The following is an 18358-nucleotide window of genomic DNA, read 5'->3' as shown; positions in this document are numbered from 1 at the left end:
GTTCGCTGGCAAAATGAACAGACATGAGAATCATCTGTTGGAGGGAGTGTAGCTTCTGCTTTGCAGCTCCACAATTACCACAAAAACTGCACCACTGTGGTCAGCATGGTCCCCCCAATGTACACTGCTGACACCACACACACATAAAAAAAGAAATCACAACCCTGAGTTATGACTTGGCAGGGAGACTTTATAAAGATTTTTTGTCCTTTCATTGAGTGAGTAGAGATTTTCAGCAGCAAGGCCTGAAAATAATTGCGTCTGGTAGCTCATGGTGGATCTGCTGCTTAACGCAAGTCGCCAATAAAGTCAGCTTTTTCCGTTCTAATTCCACTCCAATACATTCAGAGCAACTGTAAGTGTTTTTTTCTCCCCAAATTCCAATTCCACCTTGTAAAGTTCTCTTGAAATGTCCAAATTGGTTGTATACTTGCATTGCAGTACTTTGCTGGTGTGTATTTGCTCAGCCTCCAGCATTTTGAACTTCAACGTTGTTGTTGTTGTGGTGACACTCCTCCCTACTGCATGGCATCCACTTGTATAACATGAGGTAGATAATGCAACACCGTGGAGATACCAAATCGAATAATTTTAAACCAACAAATCTCTGGCCCAACCCACACTATTTCCAGATTACTTAAATTTCATCTGTTTTATTGTGCTCATGATTGTGCTACAGTACAATTTGTGAATATCCATATTGACATGACCTTGCCGTACTGTATGTCGCTTTCTATGCATGTGATGAAAAGTAATTCCAGAGAAAGTAGTCTCAGTTATATCTATGATGAAAGTGGATACAGAAGAAAAACAGCTTGAAACCCACTAAATACTCCAGACTGACCACCAATTTTGTAATTTATTGGCTCAATACTCAAACAGGATCATGTTTTCACAGACCTAACAAGGGCTCTCTAAATAATCTTTTCAAGGTGTGTGTTCCCATTACTTTTTTAGTATCCGGTGTAGTAATGTAACTGTATGTACACATGTCTCTTTATATTCTTACCACAAACTCACCGCATTCTTCTAAACACTTGCATTCTATACACCTTACCTGATCGTGTGATCCTAATCCACACTTAAACATAATCTTGGCCTGTTGATGTACACAAGACACTAAGGGAGCCTAGGTTTACTGCCAAACTCAGGCACAAACTCGTCTTAAGGATAATTGCTGTGAATGCAAACGACTCACCTGGCCTCGGGCAGAGATACATTCAATTGAAATCCCTACTATGCGTGGAATTTGGCCCTTCCCTTAACTCTGTCTGACACCCGGATGTGACATGAGATGTTGTCCGAGCAGGAATCAAATTGTGGGGCCTATATGGAGAAAATATAAAAAGCGTTAGAAATTTTACACACTCAAATCTGTCTTTAGGCTAAAATTTAGCTTGGAAATATATTCTGTGTAACAAGTTTGAACGTTGCTATTTTTTTTTTAACTTTTCTATAGTATAAAATTATATATTTGAAGTAATCTGTAGGAATCCCGCAAAACCTCAGTGCTTATTTTTCCACCCCCTCTGAAGAAAACAGATGTTAGAAAGACAGATAGATTGAAATGGGGAGCAAGTAGTTATTCTACCTGTCTCGTTTTCTCTTTGCCTTTGACATATTTCTCTCCCCTTTAATCTGTGAGTGGTGACAAGTGAATTTCATGCCAGCTCTGCAAACATATATCAAGGATCCTTACATTTCCATCACTTCAGACCACCAAAGAATAAGGATTTGACCTGTGAGGTATTTTCAGGCTTCTATAAATCTACTAGCTTTATAAGTTTTGATGAATTGTTATTTAAAAATCAGATATTTCACAGGAAACAGCCACAAATGGTATTGCGCGCTTTGTCATTTTATCCCCGCATGCTGTAACATCTGGAGTCAATTGGACAGTATTAGGGCTCAGACATTGCTGAGTGAAAATCCCTCTGGGGGATTTGCTGGTTTGGCACACTGTCCTCTAAGCTCCATCCCTAAGCACCCAGACCGCATCATCATGGGGGTCTCCAGGCTGCATGTACTGCAAAGGATGTAATCCTGATACGGCTGTGGCTCCACAAGTCAGGTTTCTTCCTCTCTGCCTGGAGCGCATGCAGAGTTCTCAAGGTGTTCTTAAAGTCTTTTTATGTTTGCTCTGGCAGACATGTCATTGTGTATGCCGTTACTTGAAAACCCGTTTTATTGAAAAGCCGCACATGTCAAGTAACTCATCCTGATTTTCTTATAGCAACTCACCCACTGAGTTAAGAGGGCAGTACTTGACCAGAGTCTATATTCCTCCGTAGTCAATTCCAAACTTAAAATCGTGTGGCTTTTCTCGTTTCATCTAGCTGAAGCACAATTTCTCCATCAAGGCAGGTCTGAGCCTCTCCTGCTGCTGCCTGCAAAGGTGGATCGCTAATTAGTTTACAGCATGTGGCCTCACCTTTTTAGCCTGGCAGCAAGAACAGAAGTTTAATCACTTGCTCTAACAGTCGGCGTCAATTCAGCCTAGACCTTATCTGTCCTTTCTACTGCAGATGGAGCACAATTAGCCCAATGGCCCAGTTGTTGCAGAGTCAACATGAAGCAAGACACGCAGAGCCACAATTGAATGATATACAGTATGTATTTACTACATACATGACTGCAAGGATTGGACTATGTGTGGGGATGTAGTGCGTGGGGATGGAGAAGCACACTTTTCTGGGATGCGGTCCCAGTATAGAAAAATTGAAAAAAAAAAAAAAAATCCCTCAAAGAAATCACTGTTTTTTTCCATGCTGACAATAAGAGCTTGGCATCTTTTAGAATAACAGACCGGGTCAAATATGCCATTGTTTATGTCTCCTTTTGTCTAACTGTACTTGTCTTGCCATGTTTAACATTCTGCTAGTAGATTACCGGGCGGGTGTTCCAGTTACGATCAGTTCAGAGGTTAAACAGTGATTTGCTAGTCACTCAATCGTCCCCTGGTTGTAGGTTCTTTTTTTGCTCTCCACCATCTCACTTTTACCAATTCTCCTCTCTACACAATACTAATGACTTTCTGTAAACTTAGAAGGACTTCCAAATGCTGCCACTTTATTACGAGCGACGTTATCTTCTTTTTCCTTATTGTATTGATTTCCTTTCATCAATATCCTTTCATTGGATGTCTCACAAAATCTTGCACATTATTACTGTATTAAAGCACATTTTTTTACGAGGTACCATATAGTAAATATATTTACTAGTAAAAGACAAAACTTGTGGTGCAATCAGCATTTTCAGCCAACCCCTCTGCGTGGATGTGCTGTATGCACTGGTGTTTACTGTGACTCACACCTTAATCTGAGGTTCTATTACATGAGAGAGTATATAATTACATGCAAGAGAAGAGAGAATGAAGAGGCAGATGTTGAATAGTGACAGCTGTTTTGGCACCAGAGATGATTATAAACAGTGTGAAAGTACTCGTGGGATTTTCTGAGAATTAAAAGTTCCCCTCAACTGACTTCAGAGGTTGCAGAACTATGTGCCAGGCAGTGAAAAAACAAAACAAAACAAACAAAAAAACATACTTCCACCTTGATTTATTCCTCCTCAAACCTCCTCTAAATATTTCAGTAATGTGTTTATACCCACATTCTACTGCAATGGAGAATTACGTTTATTTTTTAAATGATTAATTTTAATCAATTACTCTGATCAAGTAAGACACAAAACCCTTATCTCTGCTTCTTGTCCAGAAACAGTCACTTGCTGTTTCTGCTGCTACTGATACTGCTAGTACTGCCTTATGTTGATAAGAGTAGTGATTGTTGACTGAAAAAAAGGGGGGACGATTCAAATGTTTCCATTTTGTCTCTTTTCTCTGCCTTTGTCTCTCACTATCCATTGTGACATTTTTGGCAAAATGTTGTGATAATATCTCAATTATGCCATATGCATACATAGGAATAATGTTTGTTTAATCACCTTTTTTGAATAATCCAGGGGAAGAGAAACATAACAGAAGAAATTATATCAGATTATCCAGAGTCAGGTCGCAGTGGCAGCAGACGGAGCAGTGAGGCCCACACCTCCCTCTCCCATGCCACGTGGGCCAGCTCCTCTGGGGAGACCCCAAGACGTTCCCAGGCCAGCCTGGAGACAGTCTCTTCAGGGCGTCCTGGGTCTTCCCTGCGGTGTCCAGCAGGCATCCTGACCAGATGCCCAAGCCACCTCATCTGACTCCTCTCCATGCAGAGGAGCAGCGGCTCTACTCCGAGCTCTTCCTGGATGACCGAACTTCTCAACCTGTCTCTCAGGGAGAGTCTGGCCACCCTGTAGAGGAAACTTATTTTGGCCGCTTGTATCCGCAATCTTGTTCTTTCGGTCACAACCCACAGCTTGTGTCCATAGATGAGGGTGGGACCACGACAGACGGTAGAGGGTCCGCATCTTTGCAGACACCACGCCAATTCACCTGTCAATCTCCTGCTCCATCCTTCCCTCACTTGTAAACAAGTTACTTGAACTTCTCCACATGCCTCATTCAGACTCAATGTCCCCCGCCTCCCTCGGGACGTAGTTGTAGTTCTGCCAGAGGTGGGAGTTGAAACTCCTTCTGACAGGGGACTCTGCGAGATGTTCCAAGCAGGGTCTGCCAGGTCTGACTGGCATCCTCCCCCACCATCGGAGCCAGTTCACCACTAGTTGGGGATCAGTCGACAGCTCGGCCCATCTTTTCACCTGAGTGTCCGACGATACGACCACAAGGATGATCAAAGAAGTGTGGCCTTAGGTGTGTTGGTGCCAAGTGCACATACGGACACCTTTATGCCTGAACATGGTGTTTGTAATGGCCAATCTATGACAAGCACAGAATTCTGATAAAAAAGCACCGATTGGGTTCAGATTGGGGAGGGAGTTCCTCCAAGTCAGGCCCTTCCAAGTTCCACTGTCATTGCCCACTTGAGTGTTGAAGTCTCCCAGTAGAACAAGGGAGTCCCTGGTAGTAGTGCTCTCTAGGCGCCCCACTAGGGACCCCAAGAAGGGTGGGTAAACTGAGCTGTTGTTGAATTCATTTACACAAACAAAAGTCAGAACCCGTTCCCCCCAGCTGAGGCCGAAGGGAGGCTACCCTCTCGTCCACAGGCTTCAACCCCAACCTGCAGGCGCCAAGATGGGGGGTAATCAATATGCCTACACTGCCCGATCCTTCTCACTTGGGACAACTCCAGAATTAGAAAAAAAGAGTCCAGCCCCTCTCGGTGGGCCTGGTTCCAGACCCCACGCTGTGCGTCCAGGCGAGTACGACTATATCTGGTCGGACTCTCTTAGCCTCGCGCACCAGCTCAGGCTCCTTCCCCACCAGAGAGGTGATATTCAATGTTCCAAGAGCTAGCTTCTGCGGCCAAGGACTGGACTGCTAACGTCCCCTACTCCGGGCAGCTCATACTGGACCTGACCTCCTTAGCCCTTCCTGTGGGTGGTGAGTCCAGAGGAAGAGGGACCCAAGTCAATCCTTCGAGCTATGCCTGGCTGAGCCCTAGGGGTGAAGGCCTGGTCACCAGGTGCTCGCCATGGAGCCCCGCCCCCGGCCCTGGCTCCAGATGAGTGCCCCAGTGTCCTGTGTCCGGGAAAGGGAAAACTAGGTCCAATGTTTGTCATCCCCATCCATCCATCACTCCATTCTGTTAAATTCTCTTATGATTAATTGATTAATTTTAGTTACACACATATGTTGATGGGTATGTTCAAGAAACACACATTAAGCCTCAAGGAATGGTGATCAAATTTTCCTACTGTTTACGAGAGTTTGTTCTGTGTGGCTTTCTGTCATCTTGAGCCTGGACATATTAGGTCTATCATAGAAGTTACCATGGTGATAAAGTGAGCCTTTGTGATGAAGAAAATCCTTGGTTGAACTTGAAGTTACCTCACTAATCCATTAATTCTGTTTCGTGATACAGGCTGTGGGTTAAATAAACATTTGGCATCGATTCAGAGAGAAGATGCACCTACACCTTTTTTAGTCTCACTCAAAGTGTTACCTCAATGTGTTATAAGCTGCTACATTTGGAGTGAAACTATCAAATAAAAGAACAGTCAGAAGCCGTGTTGTTCATGTTGCAATTTCTTGACATCAAATCGGGCCACACAGATTGTTTTTACAGAGTTAAACTGTAGTGTTTTCAGAGGAGCTGTGCCAAGACCAACTTTAACATGTGAGTTCCTTTAAATGATTCACCTCCCACTGAACCTGTAACAGCAATGGAAGAATTCTAAGTAAACCTCAACAGATCCAGGAGCGCGTTGGCATTAATACTTGTGGATTTTAATTTTTAGGATATAACATTTCCGATAAATACATTTCAATAAACTTGTGGTTCTCTTTCCATCATATTAACCTGACATAAATAAAAAAGAAAGAGGATAATGACAGAGACCACAGATCTAACAAGAGGTGAGAGAGAAAACTGCAGGCAGAAGAGTAGTTTTATTTGTCCCATTGGAGGAAATTCAAAAACTCATTATGAAATAAAAAGATACTTTAGAACAAAATATCTGATGACAGTATTGGCATTTGTAATAATTGGTTGAGAAATTGTTGTTGAATATGTGTTATCTGACATCTACAATAAAGTTGCCTTTGTTGGAGACACAAAAAGACTTGGCTGAAAGTTCTTGGGTTGTTGAAGTTATATCTATAAAAATCCCATGTTCGTATCCTGCCATACCTTTGTCTGATTATATTTTATTCTGAATATCAAATGAAAACACTCTGGAGGCCCAGCTGTATAAAATTCAGCTTGCATGGTTTTAAAAAGGGAAATCCACCGCAGGAACCATAGGGAGCTAATGGCTCCCTATGGTCATGTCTGATAAAATAATGAAACTATAAAAATGACGAAATTGTATTTGTCTGACTGCATTGATGAAATACTGCAGTAATTATGGCCACTGTATGAACTGTCCAGACCAAAAGCGGCAAATGTCACCGACCTTTCTTCATTGAGAGATAAAGAAATTTTCAAATAGCATTAAAATTGAAACAAAAACTAATAAACAAAACAGTCATGTTTTGCCACTTCAGAAATTTTGAAGTTTGAGAAAAAAAAGACTGTCCTCCAATAGCGGTGAAAAATACAGAGCACTTCTATTTACTCCTGAATGTCCGTAAACGTTTATTGCTCAGCATTGATTCTTGCACATCATGCAGCTTTCAGCGTGTATTTAAAAGTTAAAGTAATAAGCCTGTAAAGTAATAAGTCTGTCAGTGGCATGAAGGTCCCCCGGGGACACATGCTTCATCATAAAGAAAGAAAGAAAAACTAATGCACATAAAACGCATCTGTTTTACCAGGGAGTCTGCAGGCCGTCCATGGTTCTGTAGGCACAGACAACATACCTAACCAGGAGACCTGTCTGCACTCCTACTAACATGATTGGAATCAATCAGAAGTTAAAAGGAAAAAGGCAATGAGCCCACAGCTCCCAGATCGATCTCCTCCAGATTGGAGCACTTTTTCAAGCTAATACCCGCTTGCCTGCTCCCACCATTTCATGCCCATTTTCATTTTCTGTCAGTCGGAGACAGCCAGTAAAAGAGGGTCTTTTATAGGGGAGTTATTGACGTATATGTCTTGGTCCCTGAGAATTAACTACCAGTAATAGCACTTCATTCTAACATCTCAGTGTGTCACATTCTGATAGGACCTTCGCTCCTGGACGCAAAATTGGGAGGAAAATTTTTTGAGAAGCATAAAATACTTCCAAAACATGGTAAATAAAATACATTTGAAAAAAGATGGGTTTTATTTTTTAGCCAGGGGGAACCATTTTTCTCTTTACTATTCTTTTACAGCAGACGCATCAGGCTAGCTGAAATGAATACTGTGAGGGAAGACAGAGAGTTCTTGTAGGTTGCCATGTGCATTTATTGACACCAAGGAGAAGAAAGAACTGAATGAAGGAAAAGAAAAACAGGTTGAAGGATGGCACTGACCCAACATCTCTTAAGCCTCCTTAAAAAGAACTGAAGGGTAAAAAAAGTGTGAGACACATCCTTACTTGTCTGCAAATTTTGACGTTGCTAAAAATAAAAATCCAATTTTCTCTGTGAACTTTTTGACTCCTTTTTGGACAACAAGGCTCTGTTTTCTTTTGGACATTTGGTCTGCACATACGCTTTCTGTTATCATTTAGATTTGACCTGAAAAGCTTCTGAGCCATCTGATTTATGTAACGCAGGTCTTGTGATGGTGACTCGGGTTTACTTTTGATTTATCTTTGCAGTTCTTCTCTGCAGCCTTTTCTGTTTGACGAGTTTAAAGTTGGGAAATATTAATCTGCATTAATACCATTTCACTTCTGTCTTTGGAGTAATTTGGAGAATTGATTAAAGTGACAGATATTGACTCAACTCTTATTTGTTGGAGGTTCCCATCCAAACATGCACAGAGAACAGTTACATCAGATCTTGTTAAATGTAGACCTTGTTACATAGTGCTGCAGCTACTGGAACTGATTGTCATCAGGAGCTTTTCTCTGTTTAAATCACTGTTTATTCATTTTCTAATGTCAAAAACTGATAACTTTTAGAATTTGCTGGTATACCAAAGGCTCATAAAGATATCCTTGAAACACACCTTACATGACTGAACAAGTGACAGTACCAAAGTTTATATTGGACAAGCCTCAATAAAATAAAAATGAAAACATGCTTTTGATTTTTCTCCTTTGAATAAGATATTAAGGGTTCATTTTCGAAAACAATGCGCAGGGACTTGACCATAAACCTAGGAAAGCTAAAAAGTATAAGTTTAGTAAAACTATTTTAAGTTCTACTTGTATTCACATTGATATGTCATGATTCTGCTGCCATTAAAGGTACATGAGACGTAATGTTTGAAGTCAAAGTCATAATGAAATATTTAATAGTTTTTTTTAAACCAGCAAACACACACATAGTCATAAAATAGAACAGTGCACTAAATTTGAAATCCGAGGAAAAAACACCTTTCATTGTCTTTTATCTTTGTTAGCTTGTCCTATTATTTGTCGAATCAAAATTCTATTTGAAAATAAGATTAGATCATTCCGCTGTTCTTGGTTGACTTCCTCTTTGACCGGTGGTCCCGGACCTTCGTTATTTTTATTTTATGAGTTGTGTTGGGGATGGGAGAAACCAAGGAAACCCTCCTGTGCCGGATTGTGTTGACCTGAAAAGGTAACTTTTTATTGTGGAAGCCGTTGTTTTGTTGCATTGTAATTTTTAGTTGAATTTTACTTGATTCTGCATGAAATCCAGAGTAAGCTGGATCTAAAGGAGGTTCCAGAAATGGATTACATTTAAAGATAAAACCAAAGTACTTTAACTATCCGGCAAACATAGTTACAGTAATTACACTCAGAACTAACTCAACTATGTTTGAATATTGTGGGATTAACCCATCTATGGCTTGATGCTTTGGTCAGTGTGTCAAGTTAAGGAAATCTTCTTCCTGACAGTGGAGGTATATTTGCTCCACTGAGTGACCTGTAACAGCCGTGTGCATCTCAAGACTTATTTTTTCAAAAGCTGTGCAAATTAAAACGTTGAAAAATTAGTGCCCATGATGCACTAAATAGTCACAAGGCACACCATAAACCAGCCATCCGACTAGGTTACAGGAAGCATTGCCGTTAATGTTGCGGAACAAATTGTTCACCGTTACAATGAAACAGCCTTCTGTTTATCCTCAGTAACCCCCCCATCTGACTCCTGTCCCAGTCCTCCCCTTCTTCCTCCACTGCAGCTGAAGGTGACAAGATTATCTAAATGAATCTGACATTTAAATAAATGGGGATTTACCTTTTATAAGTTGCCATGTTGAAGCTGATAACTCCCAGCACTGACCCGTCCTTAAACCTTTGACACTCAGTGAAGACGGATGAGCGCTTCATCCGTGTCATACGATTGTCAATTGGTTGCCCAAGGGTTTTTGGAGTGAGAATAAGAACTTTAACTTTTTACTTTGTTAACTTCAGTTTTATTTACCTTCATTTACACTTGTTTCTCAAAATGTGAAACAGATCCTTAAGAATTCCTACTATTGAAAAAATCCCTCTGAATGAAGGACAACATAATCAGAGTTTCCAATGTGTTTAATCCACTTTTTGTGGAAATATCCACTATGCTGAAGCTTCTTGGCTCTGAACCTGAAGTGCATTCAGAGATTTCTTTTAGAATTACTCATTGATAGAAATCAAATGGATGCACTTATTCACACTGGAATAACCGGTTTGAGGTGAGATATTGGACGCTTTTATTATTGCCTGGTCCTTTAAAGCTCCAGTAGAATATTGTTTTTTGCCAACATAGACACTTCATTAACTCCCATTGAGAGTAAAAAAAAGCAACATGTATGATCAATATCTCAAGAATCAGTAAGTCACATCAATATGATGTCGATGGATAAGGAGCCCCGAAGGCAAGACAAAAGATGTCTGTGATTATCGCCTCAACTGTCCCTTGAAGAGCTAGATCAACAAATAACTCTTGGTTTAGGTAAGTCATACTTCCAAAAATGATAATGCAGTACTGCAAGTACTTGGACATGCTCTCTGACTTCGAAGATAAAGAAACATTGTGGCTTAGGTTAACGTTGTGAAATGTGATGTTATGGAAGGGACTTGACACAGACTTTCTTGCATTTTAAAAACAGCTATCATGTGACATTGCCAAACCGGGGAATCAGTGTGCCAACCACAAAAAAAGATTGAAATTAATTTGACTTGGAAAAACCAGGGGATAACCAAAGTCTTATATGAAGGCTGATGAGAATCACAGAAATAAGCACCCCATCTAACAACTTAATAAGGGTAATTAATTCCAAAGAGAGAAGAGCAGATCAAAATTAAGAGTGGTTTAGCCAAATTTTACATGTTTGCTGAATCTGGATGTTCTATGTCATATATTGTAATTTTAATTACTACAGTTAATATAGCGACTTGACTGGCTAGCCAAACTAACAATAATAAGCTCAGTATATCCTATGTGTCACTTATTTAGGTGGATTATACATCTGATCAGTCGCGCAGATTTCGGATAACCGCAAAGTTTTCGACCAGGGTATTGGCTCTGGTTCAACTGCAACCAAAAACGCCAGAAAACTTTTAGACAATATTAACCATAAATAATTGAGAGTCACATGGGCCACTGTGGTGGTGCTGGATGACAGCCCCAAAACCCAGCATTCCAGTTTCACCCAGTTCTAGGACTACTTTCAGGCCACAACACCATCTGAATGTCACATGAAAAATATATTTTCCTTGAGCAAGTATCCATTTAAGTGTGAAGTACAGTGCTCAGAGGCACACGGTGAATTTCTTGTAAACATGCCTCTTGCTATGTAGGATCTCTTCTTTCATGAGAGAGAAAAAAAAGGCAGTTAAGAGTAAAAAAAGATTTCGGAAGTGGACACCGAACAGCAGGATAAGCAGGAACCCCAATCTCATCTCTGCCTAGTTTCAAAGAGGTGTTGATAACCTCTGTTTGAATCTGAGGAATCTTGTAACTATTCCCTGAGGCTTCACATGTTTCTTCTAGTCCAAACCTGCTGCTGTGTTACATTAAAACAAAATGCATTTACTCTACAAGATTGTCATCAAACTCTCAATCAGTGGAGACAAGAATTTGCGGGATCTCATGGTCTTCTTTGGATTGAGGAAATATGGATTTCACATTTCTGTTTTTTTTTTTTTTTTAAAAGCAGCTCGATTCTGATCAGATTCTTCAGAATGAGAAGACTTGTAACAAGCGACCAAGCCACTTCACACGTGTTAACACCTTGGGGAAACAAAGCTGATTCATTCACCTGATAAGAGTGTCAGTAATGCAGTGGCATGGAGGCCAGTGAAATTCTCCTTACTCATTCAAACAAAGTCCAGAGAAGTCCAAAGCAAAAAGTGTTTGTACTTGCCCAGAATGAAACATAAACACTGTTAGACAACGAGAGCTAAAAATGAACAGGGATGCATTTGGGGGAGCTGAGTGATATTGTCACCGCACTTAAAATTTGACGGATGATGCAATATGAAGAATTCAAAAAGAGCCTGCACTTTCTCATCACACATTTCTGAAATTCAGACTACATTTCACCTCAAATGTTTCATTTGGATTTCTTCTTCTTCCCTCACAAAATACAACCCAAGCTGCAGTCCAGTCTGTGGTTAAAACCTCAGACTTAATTTCAATATGAACATGTATAAAGTAGTGTCTGTTTCACACATTGTAAATATAATTGGTCCAACACTTCCTCTGAATTTTATCCCCCCAAATGTGGGGTTAATTTCTGGTCAGGCCTGACATTAATTGTCCATTCTGAGTGATGACATCACTGTAGGCCTTTTCTAAGGCAACGTACACCAACAGAAATGAAATCTGTTTTCATATGTGATTCATATCAATTTTCTTGAAAGAAACCATTTTATTTGAATTCGCAAAAACATTTTTTAAAAATAATGTATCATAAACACACAACAGGGCTGTTCTACTATAATCAAGACATAATGGAATTAATAACGTTCTTTCCACACTATTGTATTATAAGGCGCACATTCAATGAATGGCCTAAACTATTTTCATAAATAAGGCGCACGGCATTATAAGGTGCATAGAAGAGAAACTACTGTAGTGGCTGGGGTTGCGTTATGTATCCACTAGATGAAGCTGCGTCAAAGCGCATGTCAACAAAACTGTCAGATAAGTCAGTCAGTAAACCTTCATTGATAGAATACAAACCATCGTTCTGACAACTCCGTTCACTCCCAAAACAAGTTAGTGCATTCACAATATGGTACCGTACGTACTGGTAGCTCTTACCGGTATTTGCGTCGCCTTCGTTGAAAACAATGTTTTTCCAACTCCAACTCCAATTCAAAGCTTTTCAAAGAACGAAAGCGCCAAGAAGGACCGCCTCTAACTTCACTGATGTTTATGTCGCTAGCAAGCGCTGTTGCACTCATTCGAATAGTGACTGGAGACGCGTCTTCTTGATGCTCTCTGTTCAACAACCCACTGTTCGAGTTTGTCCTAAAACTGTGGCCATCTCGCTTTGTTTCCTCGGAAAGTGTTTGGTCTTCTTTACTTGGCGCGGGTCATCTTGTTGCTTCCCTCACTTCCGTACCATTGATTCATTAACGTTGAATTCTGTCGCTGCTGCTCCATTCCCGTGTTCTACTGCGTGACGGATCGCCTTGAGTTTTTACTCTACGTCGTAAGCGTGTCTCTTGAAAGCTGCCATTTTGGGGTCTTTACGCAAACACAAGTGGTGTGGGACTGGAATTACCCTTATCAGATTTTGAGCGCTGCTACTTCGGAAACGCCCCCTGACTACGGTGCCAATATTGACCAATATTGGTCCATATATAAGGCGCATCAGATTATAAGGCGCACGGTATCTGAGAAAATGAAAGGCTTTTAGGTGCGCCTTATTTGCTGAAAATCAAGATCATGTGTAGTGTGTGTGTGTGTGTGTGTGTGTGTGTGTGTGTGTGTGTGTGTGTGTAGAAGGTAAGCGGGTATAATATTTACTTGTGTTTTTTGGCCATCTTTAGGTTGTATAATGATTAAATAATTACATACTGTTCAAGTGAGTACATATGTGCCCTTTTAACCAGGGCGATTAGGCAGTCCTTCAGTGTGTGGCCACACATTCAGCCCAGATGGAGTGAGTGCAACCTACCTGATCAGATCACAAATCAGTCCAGTCAGCTCAATTCTGTTCACATACTTAAACAGAGAAGTCCAGACTCACATGGTAAGCAGAGGACAATATGTGGGCTCACATCGTGAAAATTTCAATAATCTTCTAGTGTCATCTCTGTCATCTCTGCCCTTTTAGGTAGCACTCACACATGGACTATCGATATAGTTCATAATCTTGATAATTAATACTGTCTTGGTACCAAGGGGGGGACCAGGCCACTACACCTCAGGGGGAAATGTTTTCCAACTCTTTGTCATTACACAGTGCATGTACTATTATTTGCCTGCTAGAGCTGTAATTCCCCACTCACCCACTGTGCCTCATTAGCCTACCAGCCCCTGAATGTTAACATTATAAACTGCACTGTGGGCTTTTATTGCAGCGGGTGTGTGGTTGCGGACAGGTCAGAGTGGGGTGGTAATCAATTTGTCTGACTAGATATGTAGTATCACTGCACCAATGCTCAAAATGATAACCAAAACAGAAGTATCAAAGTTGAGTGGAACTGTTATTTCAGTATCACAGTAGGAGGTCTGTGTATTGGCATTGCATGGATTTCTTGTCATATTCAAAGTAGAAGACTGCAAGTGTTCTTCTTTTGGATAGATAGTTTGGCGAGCCGTGATCCAGGAACCCAATGGAGAATAAAACCATTGTCAACTACTGGAAGGACAGTTTCAGCAGCCAAGCTCATATAAAAGTCAATCATTCACTTCCCTTTTCCACTTAGCAATTTTAGAAACAACTGCCGTGTTTCAGCAGGGAAATTTGTTGGAACAGGCCCGTGTCTTTTAATTTCATGTGACAACTAGAGCCCAAACGACACTGGATTTTCAGAATGGATAACAACACTTGGGAGTAATAAATCTGGAATATCAAAAAATCGAAAACATTTTTTAAACATGATCTAACTGTAACATATGATGATACTGGATGGTCTGTTGGAATCAGTGACATGGGGTCTTAAATTAACACCAGAAAGACGTCAGATTCATCTCAGAAAGGCCAGATGTTACAGCTTGGTTTGAAATAAAATTAGGTTGATGTTGGACATCAAAAAACAAACAAAAAGTCATTATTGGATACCAAAAGATTAAATACAGTCGCAGGAGGACTTAGAGATTTGGTAGGTGAGAAAATATCAGGATTTGGCGAGCTGTCAACAGTATCTAAATCGAATGATTTATCAGTAAAGGTTTCCTATTGACTAACATATACGAATACCAGTCTGTCAAAGACAGATTTATAAGTTTGTCTGCACTGATAACGAGATTATGTGTTTAAAGAGAATGGGACCATCCAATTGTGTCCCTAAATGGTTAGTCCTGTAACACTTTAGTTGGATTCCACTTCCTCCATTAGGTTTCCCCTGTCATTGCCTCTGTGCGAAAACAAAAATGTGGTCGTGCAAACATCTGCTCTTGAAAGACAATTAAAAAAAACAATATGCCCTGGATGATTTATACATTCCCCCCCAATCAATATAGTTTTAAAATATATCGTGCAATACATTGTCAATGCAGACACAAGTGATTGTTCTTTGAACTCTATAAACACTTCTTAAGTTTGCCAACACAAACCTGAGTAAGTGGCTCCATACTTGGCTGCTGAGATTGGATGAGAACCCAAAAAACGTCATGGTGTTGCAAAATATTAAGCTGTGCTTCAGGTCAAAACTAATTCCCTTTCATCTGAGACTTCTGCTTTGGCTGTGAGCAAAAGGAAAATAATGGCACCTTTGGCAAGGTGATGCAAGTGTGAACCTTACATCTCCTGGTGTCTTTTCAAGTCATTTGTTTTAGTTTCAGGGAGTAAAAACAATACATCTATCAGATATAAGTAAAGAAAAATAAAGAATTTGAAATTTAAATGTTCCACTTTTTGTCTTAATTGAAAGGATCAAAGCTTCAAGAATTAAATAGTTTATTGTCACATGCACTGTGATGAAATGTGTTTCCCTGTACAGTGAAATTCCTACTTTGCTGTCTGAAGTGCATTTAGACATGTATTGATAAGGAATAATGATAGTATGTAGTGGTATTCAGTGCTTTTGTACCAAGAGTTTCAATGTAATTCTTGGAACAGCTGCATGGTATTTAGTTCATGCAGGGGCAAGTTGATTCCGATAACATGTACATACCAAGACCCAGACATACTCTTCTGCAGCCAGAATTTGCCTCCTCACATGGAACTGGGCTCGCTGTTCAGAAATAATGACATCTTGTTTTTTTTTCTGTCTTGTCAGATTTTACAGGTGAATCTAGTGATGTCCATCCTGCTGTATGTGATGGTCCTCGTGTACCTCTATGGTATCCAGGCAACCAACATGGACAGCAGTCGTCATGGGCAGCAGCAGCCAAGTCAAGACCCATTGAACTCCCTTATCATCCAGCTGCTTCAAGCTGACCTGACAAGGGGAAAGAGCCGAGGGAATCAGAGCCAGCAGGGAAAGAGCAGAGACCCTGATCTGCAAGACTCACTTCCTCCACTGCTCAGTGCGAACTTTCCTCTGGAGGAGCAGGGCGATGTGGAGCAGTGGGGTGTTATGGGCCGCAGTGGTGAAAGCAGCGAGGGTTTGTTAGACCAGCAGGTGATGCTGTTGAATTCGGACCTGCTCAGGCAGCACAAGCGGTTTAATTCACCCCGCGTGTTGTTGAGCGACAGGCTGCCGCTGCAACCGCCTCCGCTGTACCTCGCGGACGATTTTGTAAGCAGTGGACCAGATGTGGCAGGAAACAAGACAAGGAAGAAGCGCTACGCTGAGCATAGGAGCTATCGTGGGGAATATTCCGTGTGTGACAGCGAGAGCCAGTGGGTAACAGATAAAACTCAGGCAGTGGACACCTGGGGGGACCAAGTCACTGTTTTGGCCAAAATTAAAACCAGTGCAACACAAGACATCAAGCAGTACTTTTACGAGACGCGCTGTCGGACCCCGAGGCCTTTCAAGGGTGGCTGCAGGGGCATTGATGACAAGAACTGGAACTCGCAGTGTAAGACGACACAGACCTATGTTCGAGCATTGACACAGAATCACAATTCAGTCGGCTGGAGGTGGATACGTATTGACACTTCCTGTGTCTGCGCCTTGTCTAGAAAACGTCACAGGACGTAAATAAACCAATCCTGTCCCTGTGAGGGATTGTTACTACCTGACTGGGATTTTATTTCCCACATAGGATTCTATTTCCTGTTCACCGCCCCCCACCACCACCACCACGAGTGTTGTGTCGTGGTGGCAAAGTGCAACATTTCATTGAAACAATCACACTTTTACTTATGAAACCTGGAGTTCATTTAAGTGATATTTTACAATTTGCTGCGAAACCTCAAGCTGTCGCAGCATCACTGCTACAGATGAACTTATTGGAATGGGGGGGGCAGAGTGACTGTGAGAAGGGGAAGGATACAATTAAATTATTTAAATTATTAGAAATGCATGTAGTTTATACATGTTTATCTATATACAATGTACTACTATATTTGTGTTATTTATTGAAAGAAGTCTTCAAAAGGAAAAAAAAAATCTATGAAAAGGAATGGAAAAAAAAGACATGAACTGAATTTAAGACTGTAATACAGAGCTGGGCTGCAAAGGTGCTTCACATTAAGACTTTTCATGTGCCTTGATCAGTGTGGCTGCAGACAAAAGTTGGGACATGGTAACTCTCAAATACCAGTTACTGCAAATATTATGTGGTTGAACTTTAAGAGTCATAAAGCAGCATGGATTGGCCCCCCTGATCCTTGGATGGTTATAAGGCAATTCTTGAAAGAGTGGGTATATATATATATATACACATACATATAATGATAAAAAGGCATCCAATATACAGATATGACATTTGAATAAACATACGTTACAGCTGCATTCAGAGTTTACACACTGTACGGTTATGTATTAACACAGCAGAAGCCTTCAGTCCTCTGACAAGTAGTACAAAAGTAAGAAAAAGTACAAACTTAAAAAAACAATATTTCGTAGATGGAGTTTGCAGGCAGAGAAGGGGTGGGGTTTTGTAATCCTATTCACAATTTTCACAACAACTTATACTGATTTCATGAGGTATATTTGTATTATTTTTATTTCTTCCTTTGAATAAAGAAATGTTTTCACAACTGGGAACACTACATTATGAACACACACACACACACACACACACAGTGCAAATGCTGAATGATTAAAAAAACAAGATGTCTTCAAAGATGACTGAGGTGGGCACAGTAAGTTTCTTGAACTATATTTGGTTTGTAAACAGCCATCTGATTTCGAGGTATTATACTAAACAAAACATGTTAGCAGCTGACTTCATGTTATTGGATTTGTCTTATTTTTGAGGAGCTGCAGTCAATATGTATGTGGTTAATGATTAAATATTGAGATATGCACATTGAGTTCACTTTGATATGTCCAATTCTCAGCAGATCTGCTGGTCCAATATGTGAAGCCAAAGCTGTCAAAAGTCATGTTTCACTGTGATCCAGTCCATTATAAGAACATGTTTGTAAACGTTTTCAGTTCATCTTTTTATTTTACTGTCATATAGTTTCATAAGAGTATGTTACACAGATTAATTTGCCATCCTCGGAAAAGAAATTGTATCTGGCTATGCAACTTTTCTCCATGCCACATAAACTACACGTTCTTCTTT

General features: G+C 40.5%; 1 protein-coding gene across 1 annotated transcript in view; it reads left to right on the top strand.

Moving 5' to 3' along the window:
• Positions 1-18093, top strand: part of ntf3 (neurotrophin 3) — a 33386-nt gene extending 15293 nt beyond the window's left edge. Inside the window, exon 2 of the mRNA XM_086146914.1 lies at positions 15952-18093. Within this exon, the coding sequence (XP_086003040.1) occupies positions 15952-16821 (870 nt within the window). The 3' untranslated portion in view covers positions 16822-18093. The remainder of the gene's footprint in view (positions 1-15951) is intronic.
• Positions 18094-18358: the final 265 nt, after the last annotated feature.

This window comes from Fistularia commersonii, chromosome 5 (genome assembly GCF_037954325.1).
Source record: "Fistularia commersonii isolate RoL2024-O1a breed Wild chromosome 5, RoL_Fcom_v1.0, whole genome shotgun sequence".
Classification (NCBI taxonomy): domain Eukaryota; kingdom Metazoa; phylum Chordata; class Actinopteri; order Syngnathiformes; family Fistulariidae; genus Fistularia; species Fistularia commersonii.
Note: the sequence above shows the minus strand (reverse complement) of the source record. Positions and strands in the feature narration are given on the sequence as shown.